General features: G+C 42.1%; 1 protein-coding gene across 3 annotated transcripts in view; it reads right to left on the bottom strand.

Annotated features, from left to right (window-relative positions):
* The window catches only part of GAD1 (glutamate decarboxylase 1), a 90724-nt gene that overhangs the window by 5368 nt on the left and 66153 nt on the right, over positions 1-19203 (bottom strand). For all 3 annotated transcript variants that reach the window (XM_069733122.1, XM_069733120.1, XM_069733121.1), the window contains exons 9-16: positions 12422-12501; positions 11611-11665; positions 11047-11163; positions 10908-10972; positions 5486-5564; positions 5193-5342; positions 4639-4746; positions 2852-2941 (exon numbers count right to left, since the gene is read on the bottom strand). In XM_069733122.1, coding sequence (XP_069589223.1) covers positions 2852-2941; positions 4639-4746; positions 5193-5342; positions 5486-5564; positions 10908-10972; positions 11047-11163; positions 11611-11665; positions 12422-12501 — 744 coding nt within the window. The remainder of the gene's footprint in view (positions 1-2851; positions 2942-4638; positions 4747-5192; positions 5343-5485; positions 5565-10907; positions 10973-11046; positions 11164-11610; positions 11666-12421; positions 12502-19203) is intronic.

Genomic DNA, 19203 nt, shown 5'->3' with positions numbered 1-19203 from the left:
CCGCCTGCGTCCCGATATCACCGCTATCTGCATCCACAGGATGCAGATAGCGGTGAATACATTGGTTGAGAGCGGAGCTGCCGACTTCTTCTTCTACAAATCAGTGTGTGCGACTGAGACGGCAGATGAGATGACCCAAAAAGTAAAAGAGGAACAGCATCCAATCCAGGTGATAAAAAAAAACTTTTTTCCGTCATGAAACAACGTTTCGACCAGTGTTGGTCTTTAATAAGTACATTACTTCTGCTGTACAGAGAGCCAGTGCTCTAGAGACCGGAGCAGAGTGCCAGGGTAATGGAAGTGAGGTGAGTGTTTGTTTATAAGGGGACTGTGTGGACTCATACTGTACATTGGGGCTATGTGAGGGCCCATACTGTTTACAGGGAGCTATGTGATGGTTCATACTGTATACAGGGAGCTATGTGATGGTTCATACTGTATACAGGGAGCTATGTGATGGTTCATACTGTATACAGGGAGCTATGTGATGGTTCATACTGTATACAGGAGGCTATGTGATGGTTCATACTGTACATTGGGGCTATGTGAGGGCCCATACTGTTTACAGGGGCTTTGTGATGGTTCATACTGTATACAGGGGGCTATGTGATGGTTCATACTGTATACAGGGAGCTATGTGATGGTTCATACTGTATACAGCGAGCTATGTGATGGTTCATACTGTATACAGGGAGCTATGTGATGGTTCATACTGTATACAGGGGGCTATGTGATGGTTCATACTGTATACAGGGAGCTATGTGATGGTTCATACTGTATACAGGGAGCTATGTGATGGTTCATACTGTATACAGGGAGCTATGTGATGGTTCATACTGTATACAGGAGGCTATGTGATGGTTCATACTGTACATTGGGGCTATGTGAGGGCCCATACTGTTTACAGGGGCTTTGTGATGGTTCATACTGTATACAGGGGGCTATGTGATGGTTCATACTGTATACAGGGAGCTATGTGATGGTTCATACTGTATACAGCGAGCTATGTGATGGTTCATACTGTATACAGGGAGCTATGTGATGGTTCATACTGTATACAGGGGGCTATGTGATGGTTCATACTGTATACAGGGAGCTATGTGATGGTTCATACTGCATACAGCGAGCTATGTGATGGTTCATACTGTATACAGGGAGCTATGTGATGGTTCATACTGTATACAGGGAGCTATGTGATGGTTCATACTGTATACAGCGAGCTATGTGATGGTTCATACTGTATACAGGGGGCTATGTGATGGTTCATACTGTATACAGGGAGCTATGTGATGGTTCATACTGCATACAGCGAGCTATGTGATGGTTCATACTGTATACAGGGAGCTATGTGATGGTTCATACTGTATACAGGGAGCTATGTGATGGTTCATACTGTATACAGGGAGCTATGTGATGGTTCATACTGTATACAGCGAGCTATGTGATGGTTCATACTGTATACAGGGAGCTATGTGATGGTTCATACTGTATACAGCGAGCTATGTGATGGTTCATACTGTATACATGGGGCTGTGTGATGGTTCATACTGTATACAGGGGGCTGTGTGATGGTTCATACTGTATACAGGGGGCTATGTGATGGTTCATACTGTATACAGGGAGCTATGTGATGGTTCATACTGTATACAGGGAGCTATGTGATGGTTCATACTGTATACAGCGAGCTATGTGATGGTTCATACTGTATACAGGAGGCTATGGGTGGGGGCTATGTGTGGGCTCATACTGTATATTGGGGCTATGTGAGGGCCCATACTGTTTACAGGGGCTGTATGATGGTTCATACTGTATACAGGGGGCTATGTGATGGTTCATACTGTATACAGCGAGCTATGTGATGGTTCATACTGTATACAGGAGGCTATGGGTGGGGGCTATGTGATGGTTCATACTGTATACAGGGAGCTATGTGATGGTTCATACAGAAGGCTATGGGTGGGGGCTATGTGTGGGCTTATACTGTACATAGTTGGCTGTGTGGGGGCTCATACTGTATATATGTAATTCTGCTCAATATTAAGTTACAATATGAATATTAATATAAAATAATTAACATTAATAAGGTAATATTAATATTGAGCAGAATTAATTTCAGCTAATTCGTTTGACAGTCATGGTTTCTCATGTGGCCCCTCGGGAAAAATTAATTTCCCACCACGGCTCCGGACTATTTGTGCAACCTGTTCAGCTAGATATGGGACCGAGAGGTAAGAGGCCCACTACCACCTCCAATGTAGGTGGAAAAGTGAATTATGATGAGCCTTTTTCTTTTTCTGCCCGCTCCTGCTGCAGGCACTACACTTGAGGGCACTCATAAGCTTCACTGAAGACAGGAATTAATATGTGCTAAACATCCTCTATAAAATGCAGCATAATATGTTGTATCTGTAAATAGAATTGCATACATTTTACCTATGGGATGTATAAAATATATTATTTGATGCATCAGTCCAAATTTGTTGTGCCTGCAGCAAGTGTTCAAAACCCTGGCATTTAATTCAAGTTTTTCCAAAAATGTAGTAAAGATGCTCTGCGGTTTCCACAATTCTGAAAAACTGCAACAAAAAATATACAGTGCCTGAAACTTGTAGCTCAGCTCCAATACTAGACATAGCCAATAACCAAGAGTTAATAAATAATAAAAAATAAAGCAGACTCTTGCGGTTGAGCAACATTAGACACTTGGGTTAGAAAGGTATTATTTTTTTTATTCCAGAAACTGCACCATACTTGTGCCGAATATTATCTACATACGCAACAAATCTCAGTATAAAGGAAATACTTCTTAATCCGATTGATATAATTAATTGATACAACTTAGAAACCATACCTTATGAAGTTTTTCTTGTCTTTCCTCACTTGGAGGGACATCTCTGAGACTTGGGGGGATGTACCAGAAACAGACATTTGTATGTTCAGGCTGTAAAAATATACAGGTCCAGTTCAGTAATCTAGTAGTTGACAACATAGCTCTTTTTCTTATGTCACCAGTTACTGTCATGACGTTCAGAATTTAAGAAGATTGAATAAAACATAGCAAGAAAGACAATAGAATCTAGCCTATTTGTCAATATTTCTAGGCAGGTTTAAAGAGATCAATCATCATGTCAAAAGTGGAAAATGTGCTCCCCTGCCCTGAGTATTCTAGGTTTGTTGGTTTTTGTTTTTTTTAATCCTCCATACGGTCTCCTAGATACAAGCCTTTTTATTTACTGCTATTTTTATTGTCTTTATCAAAGTGGCATGGCTCACATGATCCTCTGGGGCGTGTCTTTAGGCTGTCCTGCTTTATTACTCCATGAGCAATGCCTCCTTGGTAAACAATACAAAAATCAACATTAAAGAAAAAAAAGACAAAACAGAACCTCAAACTCCAAAATACACAGGGGAGCAGCGAGAATATAATAAGAGCAAAAAATGTTCGCTTTTCATCCTGTAAAAAGTGCTCTTTAAGTCAGGCCCACAACCCTGCCCCCTTTTGATATCCCCCTACTCCTCAAATGAACCACCTTACACTTTATGGGAATGCCACCAGACCACCTGGAGTTTACATAAATCATGCCCCCTTTTGCAGGGCTGGTGTTAGGAGAAGCAAACACGGCCATAGCCCATGGCCCCTATCCCCAAAAGAGCCCTCAGCCTTTACAAGCTAGTAATTGCACTGATAATGCCAGTCTTGCATTATCACTGCAGTTTTTGAGTTTAGAAGTGTAAAAGGACCATTGATGACATCGATGACATTGATGGAACTGAAGAGGAGAGAGACTGGTGAGCCCTTTACACCGAGTATGTGTTTTATGCAGTGTAGCATGCAGTGTGTGTATGTAGCATATTTTGTGTTTGTAGCATGGAGTGTGTGTAACACGCTGCGTGTTTTAGCATGGTGTTTGTAGTATGCAGTATATACGTAAGGCCGGGGTCACACTTGCAAAAAACTCGCATGAGTCTCGCATTTCAATACCCGCGGCACTCGGGACCGGAGTGAGTGGCTCCATGTATTTCTATGTAGCGGAGCGTTCCGGTCCGAGTGCCGGCGGCAGTGCCAGGTATTGAGGTGAAAGACTCGAGCAAGTTTCTCGCAAGTGTGACCCTGGCCTAACATACAGTGTGTGCAGCATGAATGTGTGTGGAATATGCCAGATCGAGAATCATTGTCCTTGGCAAGACATCGCCCGGTTTAAACAGTATGTGCTGCAGATCACATGATTCTGTATGGGGGCAGATTGATCCATTACCGATTATTCTGTCCCCATCATTCCTTGCCAACCTGTGTAAAGAGGCCGGGAAACAAACACTGGACAATTTGAATATAGTCGATCGGCGCTCAATTAACAATCTAAAATCAGCTCGTGTAAATGTAGCCTGCACGTTTCTGTATGTGACAATGCATTAACATTTGGGATCCTGCTTTGAATTTTTGCCCAGGGTGAACACTTTGTCTAAAAACTGCTTTGCTCTATTGGCCCAGTTGGAAATTATGAACATTGAAATCTAAAAAAAATGTTATTTGTAGCAGATCAGAATCTGGAAGAAGCTCCCAATATATTTGCCATAAGGGGTTCTTCCATGGTTGTCTGCAATAGTTGTAGTATTCACTTCTAATGTGTGACGACTTACCTCTCCTTTGAAGACCATCTCAAAATCTTCCCGATTGCAGATCTTCGAATATAAATATTCTGACAGCTCCAAGCATTTGTTGATCTGCTGTTCGAATCCCACAGTGCCCTGTTGGGAAGGAAAAAAACGAGAATTGACTAAGACACAGCGTAAGGAAATGAATGAATGAATGAATGAATGAAGGAAGGAAGGAAGGAACATGTTGCTTACTTTTTGGCCCCATCCCCCAAAAAATGAAGGCTACAGCATTGGCCGCTGATTGGCTGCAACACTGGCTTAATGCCACCAATAGAGGTTGATTCTGGCAGGGATGTATCACTGATTGTGGAGGAGCAGCACTGATCCGGGTGGTAAGTATTGATCCTTTTTTGATCTCCCTGGGCCAATTAACAAGGAGTGGTGCAATAATGAACAACCCCTTTAATTAGAGGTCGTCAATCTAGCTTGAGGGCACAGAAGCTGCTGTTTGCTGCTCGCTAAGTCACCTCCAGATGATGATTTACTACAATTTAACGTTCCAATACAATAGTGTTAATGTAATCAGAAGTTTTTACCTTTGCTTTCCACATCAACCAGAATTTAAATATATCCACATGGCGGCCACATTGTATTGCTTTGTCTCCAGTGTCGTATGATATGTCATATTGCTTGTCTTGCTGGAAAAGGTATCCTGCACACATTTGATTGCATCCTTGTAGTATACCCTGGGGGGGAAAAAATTATATTGTACAAAATAATACTAACTACTGAAAAAGCGCTAACTATAATATTTCTATGTGCAAACATGCATTAAAAATAATAAAACTGGAGCTAACGCGTTTCACAATCATCTTATATAAATTCCTACCTTTTCCCTTAAGAGAATTGCAGAACATTGGAGTAATACACCCATCATCTTGTGGGGATTCCAAGTTACCGAGTCAGCTCTGTAAAAGAAATATAACGGCAATTCTAATCTCAGACCACACCAAACATGACATCTATCGTCCGTATTGGAAATCTCTGCCACAACAGTCTTTAAATACACGTTGACGTTATCACACTTTAAGACGATTGAGTCGGTAGCAATTTGAAAACAAAAATCTCTAAATTGAGTTTAAGGGGCTTAGGTTCTCCATTAAAAAATTTTTTTATCATATATAAGATTAATTTGTCTGGGTTCCGTCCAAAATGATTTTGACCAAGATTCCCCAGATCTCATTCTGATGGACCATCTATGAGATGTGCTGGAAAAACAAATCTGACCCATTTCTGAGGACATTTTAAGAAGGCCTGTCACCAGTTCACAATTGGCCAGATTATGCCCATATTTTATACCAGTTGCTCCCTAGATTACTTTTTTTTTTTTTAATCTGCCATACAGTGCAATTTATTATGAGCCTTTACCAAGGGGGCGCGGCTCAGAGGATTTTCTGGTCTTGTGTCTTTAAGTTGCTCTGCATAATTAACGTGTGATCACCGCCCCCTTATTAAAGACTGTAAAGATTAGCATATAGGGTACATTAAATAAAATGCCCCATATCTCTGGAACCATATGGTGGATTTCAAAATAAATACATAAATTAACAACAGATTACTCAAGTGAGCAGCGGTAATAAAATAAGAGCAAAAACTGGTCACTTGTAAACTGATGGCAGCACCTCTTTAATGGATGATTGAAAGAAGCTGTGTGATATATATAGACATAAAGAAGACTTTTCCCAATTTTTTATGTTGAACTGAAACCACGATGTAATAGTGGCTGCAGAGCGGAATACAACTTTTTTTTTTTACATCTCCCCTCTCCGTTGCTTGGATATTAGCCATAAAAGTACTTGGCACTTAATAAGTTAACTTTTTATTTGTCCATGTGGGTGTTATCAGACAGTTTTCACTGGGGGCGTGTACTTCTTCCCCTGTATGATGCTAACCAATGATAAGCAGGTAGTTCCATTCAAATAAACAAGAACACGCCCCCACCTTAGCTCATAGCAAATTTCTCAGTGTGTGAGATGTATAATGACAGATGGCGGTAGTTGGAGTAGCATTTCTGGCTCGGAGCAGGGAGGCGCACACTACTGGTCTGGTAAGATGTGCCAAATTCATTAAGTGGCCTCTTAATGAATTCGGCACATCATACTCCAGCGAGTCCTTCACTAAATCTGAGGTGCGCAGGGTCAGACTTAATGAATCGGGCCCTATAAGTCTAATATTAGGCTTAGTGGTCCATGTGAAAGTTGCAAGATTTCTGATTTTTTTTTTAAATTTAGTGATAAGAAAAATAAATAAAATTAAAAATTAAAAAAATATAATTTATTTTAAATATATGTAACATAAAAACCTGATTTAACGATTAACTAATTTTCAGATTTGCATTGCTTACACCACCTCTTAGTCAGGTAACTTTACACCAGGATTTTGTGTCATTAATGAATCTGATGCATTTTAAGACTTCGCTTAGCTCTTCAACACTTTTTGAAATTAACGAGGAGGACGCAAGAAGTGTTTAAAAGACATAATTAATCTCGGCTAAGTTTGTGGGAAGATGTTGGTGCCATTTTCTTAGTAAAAATCTCCTACTTCTCATTGTATCAGTGTAATCTCCTTGTGCTTACGACTTGGAATGGGTGGCATACAGCAGTGCAAGCTCTAAAATGTGACCTTTAGCTGGGATAATTGGTTTATGCCGTGCTTATCCCTATAGACATTTCTATACCAAGAGAGCAGAATATATGGGTTACAGTCTTTCTTAAGGCTAGTGAAGAAAAGTAAATTGTGATTTTTTTTTTCTATGTAATTCATGTGTGCTGGTTCACTAAGCTTTCCTACGTATTCACTGACTTTTCTTTTTATAGCTTGAGGCTTCCATAACCGAAAAACATGCTTCATAAATGAATATACAATGTGCATCCGTTATATAACACGCAGCAGCAACGTGTTCAGATTGTCCCTTGCCGACAGCGCTTCCACTCTCACAGAACAGTCCCGCTTGATGTTTATAGCAATGGATTGTGTCTCCGCTATTATCTCAGCAACCTTATTCTTACTGACATTTTTTGTCAAGTTTCAGTGGGGCAAATAAAGAGGTCACGTCGCGGTTGATTTTCCCCAGGCAATGGAAAAAAAAAGGCGAGGGAGTAAGTTTGGTATGTCAGCTGCTGTCCGATCAATACATGCTAATGAGAAGAGTGATATCAAGCATGTCACTTTGTATCTCCTGATAATAAAGATACAGTATGGCAATGTCTGCACTCTGCTCTTGTTATCTCTCCCAAAGATGCAAAACTTGACTTTTTCTCACTTTTCAAAATAAATTCTATTCAAAAGGTCATCGATGATAAATGTGTCTGTTAATGCAGGTGATTGCAACTGCTTTCCTCTTTGTGCATTTACTAATGCACTCGCTGCAGACAGGTAATAGAACCTTTATTAAATAGTTAAATATTTTTACCCTGCTGATCAATATTTTTATAAATAGAATCTTTAGAACAGAATACATAACATATTAGCAAATCAGGCCCTACGCCTGGAAGTAGAAAGGGCCACAGTTAGTATAGGACACTCCCATTAGACCTAATAACATAAAGAAATTGGAGCACAACCATCCAGAATCAACCATGACAACATTTTTTGAAAAATATACAAAAAAACAGACTAAGCATAAAACATGAAAATTGCAGTAGCTGACAAAGAAAATGGTTTGAATACAGGTGTAAAAACACATTGACAGAAGAAAATCCAGCTCATCACCTGCGATTCCACACTTCTGGAGCACAGGTAGGACCTGGGCAGGAGGACCTGGGCAGGGTGCATCATCCAATGGAGAAAGCAGAAAACTCCAGCTCACAGGTGAAATCCAAAAAAGTGCTTTTTATTATCCAAGGTACATGAAGCAAAGATTAAAATTATGTGTCCACAAAGAAGAGAATACAGGCATCTGTTGACGCATTTCAAGCGACATGCGCTCTTTGTCAGGAACCTTGCTTCATGTACCTTGGATAATAAAAAACACTTTTTTGGATTTCATCTGTGAGCCGTAAAGACACACTGTCCACAGCAAAAAAGTATTATTTGTGGGTGGGAGAACCATTAAGAACCAGCAAGTTACATAAAGTGTTAATATACTGCTCATACATGCCTCCATACATGCACCGACTCATTAGCGGCAGGTTTGGAGCCCTATATAAAGTTGAGATCTACAACCCCTAGGAAGCCCATACAAAACGCACGTTGGGGCTGGCTGCACACTGTCCTTTGTGGGAACTATGGGTAAGACCTAATTAATGATAATATCTGTGTTAATCGTGCTCTCATAAAGTGATATACACCTCTTATATATGATTAGTTACCCTTTTTGTAGAAGTGATTTATTTTGTAATTGGATATTATATTAATGAAATAACAGGCACTAATGGTTAACTTTGATGGAGGCATGTATGAGCAGGATATTAACTCGATAGGCACGAGCACTTTATGTAACTTGCTGCTACATAATGGTTAACTTTTTGCTGTGGACAGTGTGTCTTTACACCTGTATTCAAACCATCTTCTTTGTCATTGACTCTAATTTTGATGTTTTATGCTTAGTCTGTTTTTTTGTATATTTTTCAATAAATGTTGTTATGGTTGATTCTGATGAATACTTTTGTAGAGCCATTTAGAAAATTTGCACCAATAAACTGCTTTAAATACAGATATTTTACATTGACAAACAAAAGCTGTTTGGTTACAGGGAAACTGTCAGCAAGTTTTTCCCTGATTCCAGCGATGTGTCACTTGGTTTACTGGGTGCAGCAGTTGTGATACAATCCCTGTTTTCTCTGCTGCAGAATTAACACAGCTGAAATGCTGATCTCTGTATAACCCCGTCCACACCACTGATTGGCAGCTCTTTCTGTGTACACTGTGCATGGGCAGAAAGCGGCTAATCAGTGTTGAGGGTGGGGTTGGACCAGGAGGCACACGACATGTAGTCCTGTAGTGATAATGTCCTCTATGAGAGGGCTGTTGTCAGAGTAGTCTCTGCCGAACAAATGGTTTGGAATCTTCTCGCCATCTGTCGGAGGAATGTCCACATTAAAAGCTGAAATTGGCATGTGTGGTTCATTTTATCGAATGTGCATGGGGGCCTTGAATCTGGAATCTTGGAAATCATATGGATAGATGTAATTGACAAGGCATAAATAAAACCAGCTAGCCCATTCCTGGAGTCCTACATTGATTATAGAAATCAGTGCAGGAATGGAGATTACATGTCAGAAGTAGTGATGAGCGAATGTGCTCTGATAACGTCTTATCCGACCACGCTGGGGTGTTATCAGAGTATCTGGACGTGCTCGTCTATTATGTCCGAGTCCCCGCAGCTGCATCATTTGCAGCTGTAAGGCCTCTTTCACACTTCCGTCGTTTGGCCTCCGTCGCAATGCGTCGTTCTGTGCAAAAAACGCATCCTGTAAAGTTGCCCGCAGGATGCGTTTTTTGCACATAGACTTGTATTACCGACGCATACCGACGCATGGACACACGTTCCATACGTCGTGCACTGGATGCGTCGGTATTTGGCGGACCGTCGTATCGAAAAAAACGTTAAAGGGAACGTTTTTCGTACGTCGGATCCTACAAATCCTACTGCGCATGCGCGGCTGGAACTCCGCCCCCTCCTCCCCGGGACTTTAGAATGGGCACAGGATGCGTTGAAAAACTGCATCCGCTGCCCACATTGTGCGAAATTTTCACAACGTCCGTCGGTACGTCGCGCCGACGCTTTGTGACAGCTCCGTACCGACGGAAGTGTGAAAGAAGCCTTAGTCACCCTGAACAAGTGAGGATTCTCTAACAAACGAGCCATGTCCGCACGTGTTCAGGCTGTCTAACAGCTGCAAATTATGCCATCGTGGGGATAAGACGTTATCCGAGCACGTTCGCTCATCACTAGTCAGAAGTCTTTGGTTGCTTAGCGGTGACATTCTTCTGGCCAGCAGAAGAGACTGGCTTGAGACTATGCCAGGTAAACGCCGTAAAACCACTTTAGTTGAGCTCTTATGCAGACATTGGGACAATCACTTTTGCGAGTGCTGTGGTTACATTTTGTAAAGCATTAACTTTTGGCACTGCTTTCTTACTTTCCAACGGCAATGTAGGTACCTTTCCTACCGGGGAGTGCTATGGCTTCACTATACAATATTTCTAAGCTATCATGGTTGCTCACATCAAGATATGGCAGTGTCATAGGAACTAGTTCAGATTCTTTGTCACATGTCTGGTAAATTTCCAATTTTTTATTTACTTGCCTTTCTATCCCATTCAACTTATGACGATGCTTCCTGGACATGAGCAGTCCTCCTCCCCATGCAGCCTGCGCCAAGAAAATACGATCAGTCCATTACACGGCCTCACGGACGAAATGGCACTAAAATGACGATTACTTACATCTACATGGAGCCATAAGTTGTACTTTTCACATATATCTGCGATTTCATCAATGGGATCAAACGCTCCGTATACTGTGGTCCCAGCCGTAGCATTCACATAAAGGGGAACATGGCCCTGCAAGGAACACACGAATATTGTAAGTATGTGCAAAACTTGGATTAAATCCAGAAAGTCGTCTACTTAATTTAAAAATCGAACAATCACACTTTCGGAACTCGCGCAATATTGGATTTAAGGGTTTTTAAAGTGTAATCATCATGTATTAAAAAATAATGCATTTTTATAAAGAGTAATTGTATGAAATAATAAATGAGTATCTGCTTCTTTTCCAGGAATAGTGCCCCCCCTGGTCCTTACACTGTGCCTGGTATTGCAGCTTAGCTTTATTTAATTGAATGGAGCAGAGCTGCAATACCATACACAGCCCATGGTCTACGCTAGACGGTACTGTTTTTGCAAAAAAAAAAAACAAAAAAAAGTTCATTGTCTTCATATATACGATGCTTTCTATAGTCATACAGAGATAATTAGTGACATACAAAGATTACAGAAGATTCATACCTTTTGTTTAGATTCAATGATTTTGGCCTCCAGGTCTTCAGGAATGATCTTCCCTCTGTAATTAACATAGTAGTTGATGAGCATGTAATGAAACAGACTTTTGGAACTCTCTTATTGGGTAATATACCTTATAAAACTTTTTTTGCATAAATCAATAGTAGAAGCTGATGTAAGAAACTTTGTAATATATCTTTATCAGGGCAATATGCTGCTTTCTCAATTTCTCCACTTCTCCTCCCTCCTGCCTCTTGAACTCATTCACTCTAACAAACAGTTCAACTCCAACTCGCTCTAGATAAGACAGGCTGACAGCTCACAGAGGTATCAAGATACAGATCATATTGAGGTCTATGGAAAGAGGAGGGAGGAGAAAACAAGCAGAAGCAGAGGGACTGAGATTTTTCTGCTGTCTCATTTAGTTTATCCCAGTGCAGGGTTCAAATCTACACAGCTCAGTACTTGCAACATGCAGTGCAGGGTTCACATCTGCACAGCTCAGTACTTGTGTGCAATGTATCCCATGCCTATGCTGTTTCTGTGTATTACAAAAAGAAAGAAGCACAAATGTTCTTATGACAGTGTGCGCAGTGTATGGGAGACATCAAAGCAGCTAATCTCCTCACACCAGAACAGAGTCCATTGAAAATTAAAGATAAAGCCCGCTGAGGAGAAAACTGATGAATAAGCTGTTATTCCTCAGTTACTCTGAAAAGTTATATGAACATATACGGTAGGCAACCTATAAATACTTACGGCTAGCAATGTAACTATATATTATATGTTACATTTTCAATATAAAGTAATTATTTACCTCTCATTGGATTTTACCAGGATCACATTCTCAGTCCCAAAGCCTAATGCTGCACCAGCCTTCTTCATTGAATAATGACTCTGAAAAAGTGTAATTAATATATAGGGTATAAGAGTATGGAGTCTGGATTTAGTAAAAGGACAGTTTTGGGTAACTTCAAGTATTTGTTTTTATTTACAGTAGGTTACAGTTCTACATATACAGCTCTGGCAAAAATTAAGAGACCACCACATCAAATCCCTGTCATGGGCAGCCTAATCTCCAGACCTGAACCCCATTGAAAACCTCTGGAATGTAATCAAGAGGATGATGGATAGTCACAAGCCATCATACAAAGAAGAATTGCTTACTGTATTTTTCGGACTATAAGACGCACTGGACCATAAGACGCACCTAGGTTTTAGAGGAAATTAGGGAAAAAATTGAAGCACAAAATGGTCAATTCTGTACTGTAATATCCCCTATCCTGGTCCCTATACTGTCCCCTCATTCCCATTCTGATACACATGGCCCCTTATCCCTATCCTGGTATGCATGGCCCCCTCATCCCTATCCTGGTGTACATGGCCCCATCCTTATCCTGGAATTATTGGCACCATCCCGATCCTGGTATGCACCATCTCATCCCAGTCCTGCTATGATTGGCCCCATCCTTATTCTGGTATAATTGTCCCCATCCCATTCCTGGTATAATTGGCCCCATCCTTATTATTTTATAATTGGCTCCATCCCGTTCCTGGTATGATTGGTTTCATTCTTTTTCTTTTATAATTGGCCCCCATCCCTGCTCCTGGTATGTATGGCCCCATCAGGAAAGATTATAAAAAAAACAAAAAACATTACACTTACCTATACGGCGCTCCCTCGCAGCATCCTGCTCCAGTGCCAGCAGCTGCTTAATGCTTGTAGTCCGAAAAATACGGTACTTTTTTGTGCCAGAAGAAGTGAAAGACTGGTGGAAAACATGCCAAGATGCATGAAAGCTGTGATTAAAAATCATGGTTTCTCCACAAAATATTGATTTCTGAACTCTTCCGGAGTTAAAATATTAGTATTGTTGTTTCTAAATGATTATGAACTTGTTTTCTTTGTTTATTTGAGGTCTGAAAGCACTGTTTGTTTGTTTTTATTTTAACCATTTTTCTTTGTCAGAAAAAAATACAAAATTTATTGCTTTGAAATTCAGAGGCATGTTGTCAGAAATTTATAGACTAAAAGAACAATTTACATTTTGCTCAAAAAACATACCTATAAAGAGAAAAATCAGACAAGCGGAACATTTTGCAGTGGTCTCTTAATTTTGCCAGAGCTGTATATATGTGCATATACATACACACAAATCTAAACTGATTTGGCCCAAAAAAAAAATCACTTTTTCTGAATATCTTGTTTACGGGTTACCATGACATTGTAATACAGGAAAGATATATATCTTGGTACCATGTTAGCCAGTAGATAGAATAATATTTGGAATTGAAAAAAATAATCTAAACAATATACATAGAGAACTTCTTTAAAGAGAACTTGCTATCAAACATACAATTTCTAAACAGTTTTAGATTCTGATTTATCAAAGTAATTTCGCCAGAATTTTGACAACTTTGAAAACTTGCAAAAATGTTGTAACTTTTGGCATTTTCATCCCAGTTTCTCACAGCTTTGTCTTAATGGGCTGGGCTGGAGCAGGGTTCGGAAGGTACGTAATGATACAGATCATCTACGTCAGGGGTGTCAAACTGCATTCCTCGAGGGCTGCAAACAGGTCATGTTTTCAGGATTTCCTTGTACTGCACAGGTGATAATTTAATCACCAATTCATTATTTGCGTAGTTGATTAAATTATCACCTGTGCAGTACAAGGAAATCCTGAAAACATGACCTGTTTGCAGCCCTCGAGGAATGCAGTTTGACACCCCTGATCTACGTAGCTATGGCAATCCTTATGCCAGAAATCAACTATAGTCAGAGATTAGAGTGAAATGTTCGTGTTACAGGGATACCACAACAGAGACGGGCCAGAAGATTGCGGCATCTGGCTACACATACAGTGGGGCAAAAAAGTATTTAGTCAGTCAGCAATAGTGCAAGTTCCACCACTTAAAAAGATGAGAGGCGTCTGTAATTTACATCATAGGTAGACCTCAACTATGGGAGACAAACTGAGAAAAAAAAATCCAGAAAATCACATTGTCTGTTTTTTTAACAATTTATTTGCATATTATGGTGGAAAATAAGTATTTGGTCAGAAACAAACAATCAAGATTTCTGGCTCTCACAGACCTGTAACTTCTTCTTTAAGAGTCTCCTCTTACCTCCACTCATTACCTGTAGTAATGGCACCTGTTTAAACTTGTTATCAGTATAAAAAGACACCTGTGCACACCCTCAAACAGTCTGACTCCAAACTCCACTATGGTGAAGACCAAAGAGCTGTCAAAGGACACCAGAAACAAATTTGTAGCCCTGCACCAGGCTGGGAAGACTGAATCTGCAATAGCCAACAAGCTTGGAGTGAAGAAATCAACAGTGGGAGCAATAATTAGAAAATGGAAGACATACAAGACCACTGATAATCTCCCTCGATCTGGGGCTCCACGCAAAATCCCACCCCGTGGGGTCAGAATGATCACAAGAACGGTGAGCAAAAATCCCAGAACCACGCGGGGGGACCTAGTGAATGAACTGCAGAGAGCTGGGACCAATGTAACAAGGCTTACCATAAGTAACACACTACGCCACCATGGATTCAGATCCTGCAGTGCCAGACGTGTCCCACTGCTTAAGCCAGTACATGTCCAGGCCCGTCTGAAGTTTGCTAGAGAGCATTTGGATGATCCAGAGGAGTTTTGGGAGAATGTCCTATGGTCTGATGAAACCAAACTGGAACTGTTTGGTAGAAACACAACTTGTCGTATTTGGAGGAAAAAGAATACTGAGTTGCATCCATCAAACACCATACCTACTGTAAAGCATGGTGGTGGAAACATCATGCTTTGGGGCTGTTTCTCTGCAAAGGGGCCAGGACGACTGATCCGGGTACATGAAAGAATGAATGGGGCCATGTATCGTGAGATTTTGAGTGCAAACCTCCTTCCATCAGCAAGGGCATTGAAGATGAAACGTGGCTGGGTCTTTCAACATGACAATGATCCAAAGCACACCGCCAGGGCAACGAAGGAGTGGCTTCGTAAGAAGCATTTCAAGGTCCTGGAGTGGCCTAGCCAGTCTCCAGATCTCAACCCTATAGAAAACCTTTGGAGGGAGTTGAAAGTCCGTGTTGCCAAGCGAAAAGCCAAAAACATCACTGCTCTAGAGGAGATCTGCATGGAGGAATGGGCCAACATACCAACAACAGTGTGTGGCAACCTTGTGAAGACTTACAGAAAACGTTTGACCTCTGTCATTGCCAACAAAGGATATATTACAAAGTATTGAGATGAAATTTTTTTTCTGACCAAATACTTATTTTCCTCCATAATATGCAAATAAAATGTTAAAAAACAGACAATGTGATTTTCTGGATTTTTTTTTTTCTCAGTTTGTCTCCCATAGTTGATGTCTACCTATGATGTAAATTACAGACGCCTCTCATCTTTTTAAGTGGTGGAACTTGCACTATTGCTGACTGACTAAATACTTTTTTGCCCCACTGTACTTCTGCACTGATTAAATTTGCTTCACTTTCCTATTAGCAGTGCGGGTTTTCCTTGCTCTGTTATTACAAATGTTAATAAAATCTGTTTATCTCCTGGAGCTCTCTGTCCTGAATTGTCTCAGCTGTTCTGTGTTGGCCACTCCCCTCTGGTATATATGCTCACCACTTGCACTTGGGAGTCAGCGATAGCTTACAACTTCCTGGTTTGGAGTTGAAGAAGCATTCAAATTAGGAGTAGTCTGTTGATGTTGATGTGTGAATTTGGTTTGTGTGTTTATCATTATCCTCTTCTTTGCACACTCTTGGCATTCTCTTGATCAGCTTCAAGAGGTAGTCACCGGGAATGGTTTTCCAACAATCTTGAAGGAGTTCCCAGAGATGCTTAGCACTTGTTGGCCCTTTTGCCTTCACTCTGCAGTCCAGCTCACCAATGAGATGCTCTTTCACCCATGAGGTGACAGTTCGCTCCATCAGCTCCTCTGGCTGTTCCAAATTCAGCTCAATGATCTCTCGTCCAGCTCTTCCAAACAGCAGTAGATAGGGGATATAACCTGTGGTGGAGTGGACCCGATTGTTGTAGGTCCAGACCAACTCTGGCAGCTAGTCTGGCCAACACGCCTTCTTATCCTCCTTCAACGTTCTCAGCATTTGAAGTAAGGTTCGGTTGAAGCATTCACATGCTCCGTTACCTTGAGGGTGGTAAGGGGTGGTCTGGGATCGCTCGATGCCACACATACGATACAATTCTTCCATCACCTTGCCTTGGAAACATGCGCCTTGGTCGGAATGGATGCGCTTTGGGCATCCATACACCCGGATGAAGTCTTGACAGATGGCTCGCGCCGCCGATTCCGCAGCCTGATCTCTAGTCGGGGTCACAACTGCGAACTTAGAGAAATGATTGGTCATCACCAAACAGTACTGTAGCCACCGGGCCGAGTGTCCCACAAGGAGATAGTCGATCATCAAGACTTCTAGCGGTTCCTTAGTTTGTATGGTCTAGATGGCTGCCCTCTGTTCGGTGCTCTTAATGAGGTCACATACTCGACATTGCTGGCAAACCTCTTCCACCACAGACTCCAACTGGGGGCAATACACATACCGCTGTAACCATTGATAGGTCTTTGTGGGGTCGAAGTGAGCTCCAAATTTGTGGGCTTCTTTAGCTACTTCTTGAGCCATTCTTCTTGGCATGACCACCTGCCACCTTACTTCCATATCTTTTGGCTGCTGTCTCTTACGATATAGCACTGACTCTCGCACTTCCAGTCTATCCCACTGGTGTAACACACTCTTCATTTCAGAGTCCAGATCATCTCTCTCTTGTTTGCCAGGATTCCGTTTCTGAGTTACCCACCATTTCATCTATCTCAGCCCTTCGTCTTCATCTTGAACATGTCCCCATTCCTCATTGGTTCTCCACAGGGACCGTGGTAATGCGCAGGCCTCCCTTCTTGACTGGGCCGCAACCACCGGGGGCTTAAACTTACGAAAGTCTGGCCGGGAGCTCTAACCGGAAGGAGCTGTAATTGTGAGGGTTTCTTTCGCTGTCTCGCAGGGACCTGCTGGCATACCCGATGACTCTCTCATGTCCATCCTGTATCTGAGAAAGTACTGCACCGAGTCCATGAAGGCTACCATCTGTGTACAACAGGAACGGTTGATCGAAATCTGCGTAGGCCAAAATCGGGGATGACGTAAGGGCATTCTTTATAGCCTGGAAGGCCTCGTCTTGTCTCTGGGCCTAAGGGATGTGCTGGGTCTTCGGCACTCCAGCGGTCCCCCTCAGCAGCTCTTTGAGAGGACCCGCTACCTTCGCAAAGTCTTTAACAAACTGGCGGTAGTACCCAGCGAGCCCCAGAAAGGCCTGGAGTTCTCTCACTGTTCGAGGGACTGGCCACTTCTGGATAGCAGCCACTTTTTCTGGCGAGGGTAGAACTCCATCTTGTGAGTTATGAGCCCGCAGTCTTCCGAGTACCTGTCCAAGCCGGGCAAGGTGTTCTTCGAATGAGGCCAAAAACACAATGATGTCATCCAGATAGATCAGGGTAGCCTCAAAATTTAAGTCTCCCAAACACTTTTCCATCAACAGTTGAAACGTGCCCGGAGCATTGGAGAGCCTGAACGGCATCTGGTTAAACTTGAACAGCCCCATAGGGAGGATGAAGGCGGTTTTCTCTTTGTCTTTTTCTGCCACGGCTACTTTCCAGTATCTGCTTGCTAGGTCCAGGGTGGAGAAGTAATTAGCTTTCCCCAATGCTGTCAAGGATTCTTTGATGCGGGGCAACGGATACGAGTCTCGAACAGTGTAGGCATTGAGTTTCCTGTAATCTACACAGAACCGGATGGTCCCATCCTTTTTCTTGACGAGCACCACCTGGGCTGCCCAAGGGCACTGACTACTCTGCACCACTCCTGAATCCAGCATCTGCCTCAGTAATGTTTTCACCTCTTGATACATCTTGGGTGGGATCTGCTGGTATCGTTCTCGAATTGGATGAGCTTCCCCGGTCGGAATCTCATGCATGATGGCTTCAGTACAACCGAAATCCTCGGCGTGACGGGCGAATGCGGCCTTATTTTCCCACAGCATAGTTTCTACTGCTTGCACATGCTCAGGGCCCAGAGCCTTCACATCCACTTCCATTTGATCAATGATGACCCGTACACTCCACTCCGGGGATGACGTCTCTTCGGCACTCGCAGCAACTGCTAGGGTCCACCCCGCACCTTCTTTCGGATATAAAGACATCTCCTTCTGACTCACCACTTCACCCTTATATAGGTACACCAGGGCCAGATCTGTTCCTCGTGGCAAGGTGACCTCCCCGGGGCCCACATTCAAAGCTCTTATGGGGACGTGTCCTCGCTGGACCACAGCTATCGTACGAGCTATCATTACTTCTTGGTCCACTCCTCTGCCTAACACAGGCTGAACAATCACTTCCAACCCGTCAAGGTTGCGATGAGTCCCCACTGGAAGGTATACTATAGTTTCTTGCTCTGGAGGCAGGATTGCAGGTTCTTTACCAAGAGCCCTGATGACCCCTACCATTTGATAAGATGGCACACTCTTCTGCGTCCCACAGACGTGGATCAGTCGTTGAAGGGCTTCTTGAGTAGGCTT

Source organism: Ranitomeya imitator, chromosome 7, assembly GCF_032444005.1.
Source record: "Ranitomeya imitator isolate aRanImi1 chromosome 7, aRanImi1.pri, whole genome shotgun sequence".
Lineage (NCBI taxonomy): Eukaryota > Metazoa > Chordata > Amphibia > Anura > Dendrobatidae > Ranitomeya > Ranitomeya imitator.
This window is presented reverse-complemented; position numbering and strand designations above follow the sequence as displayed.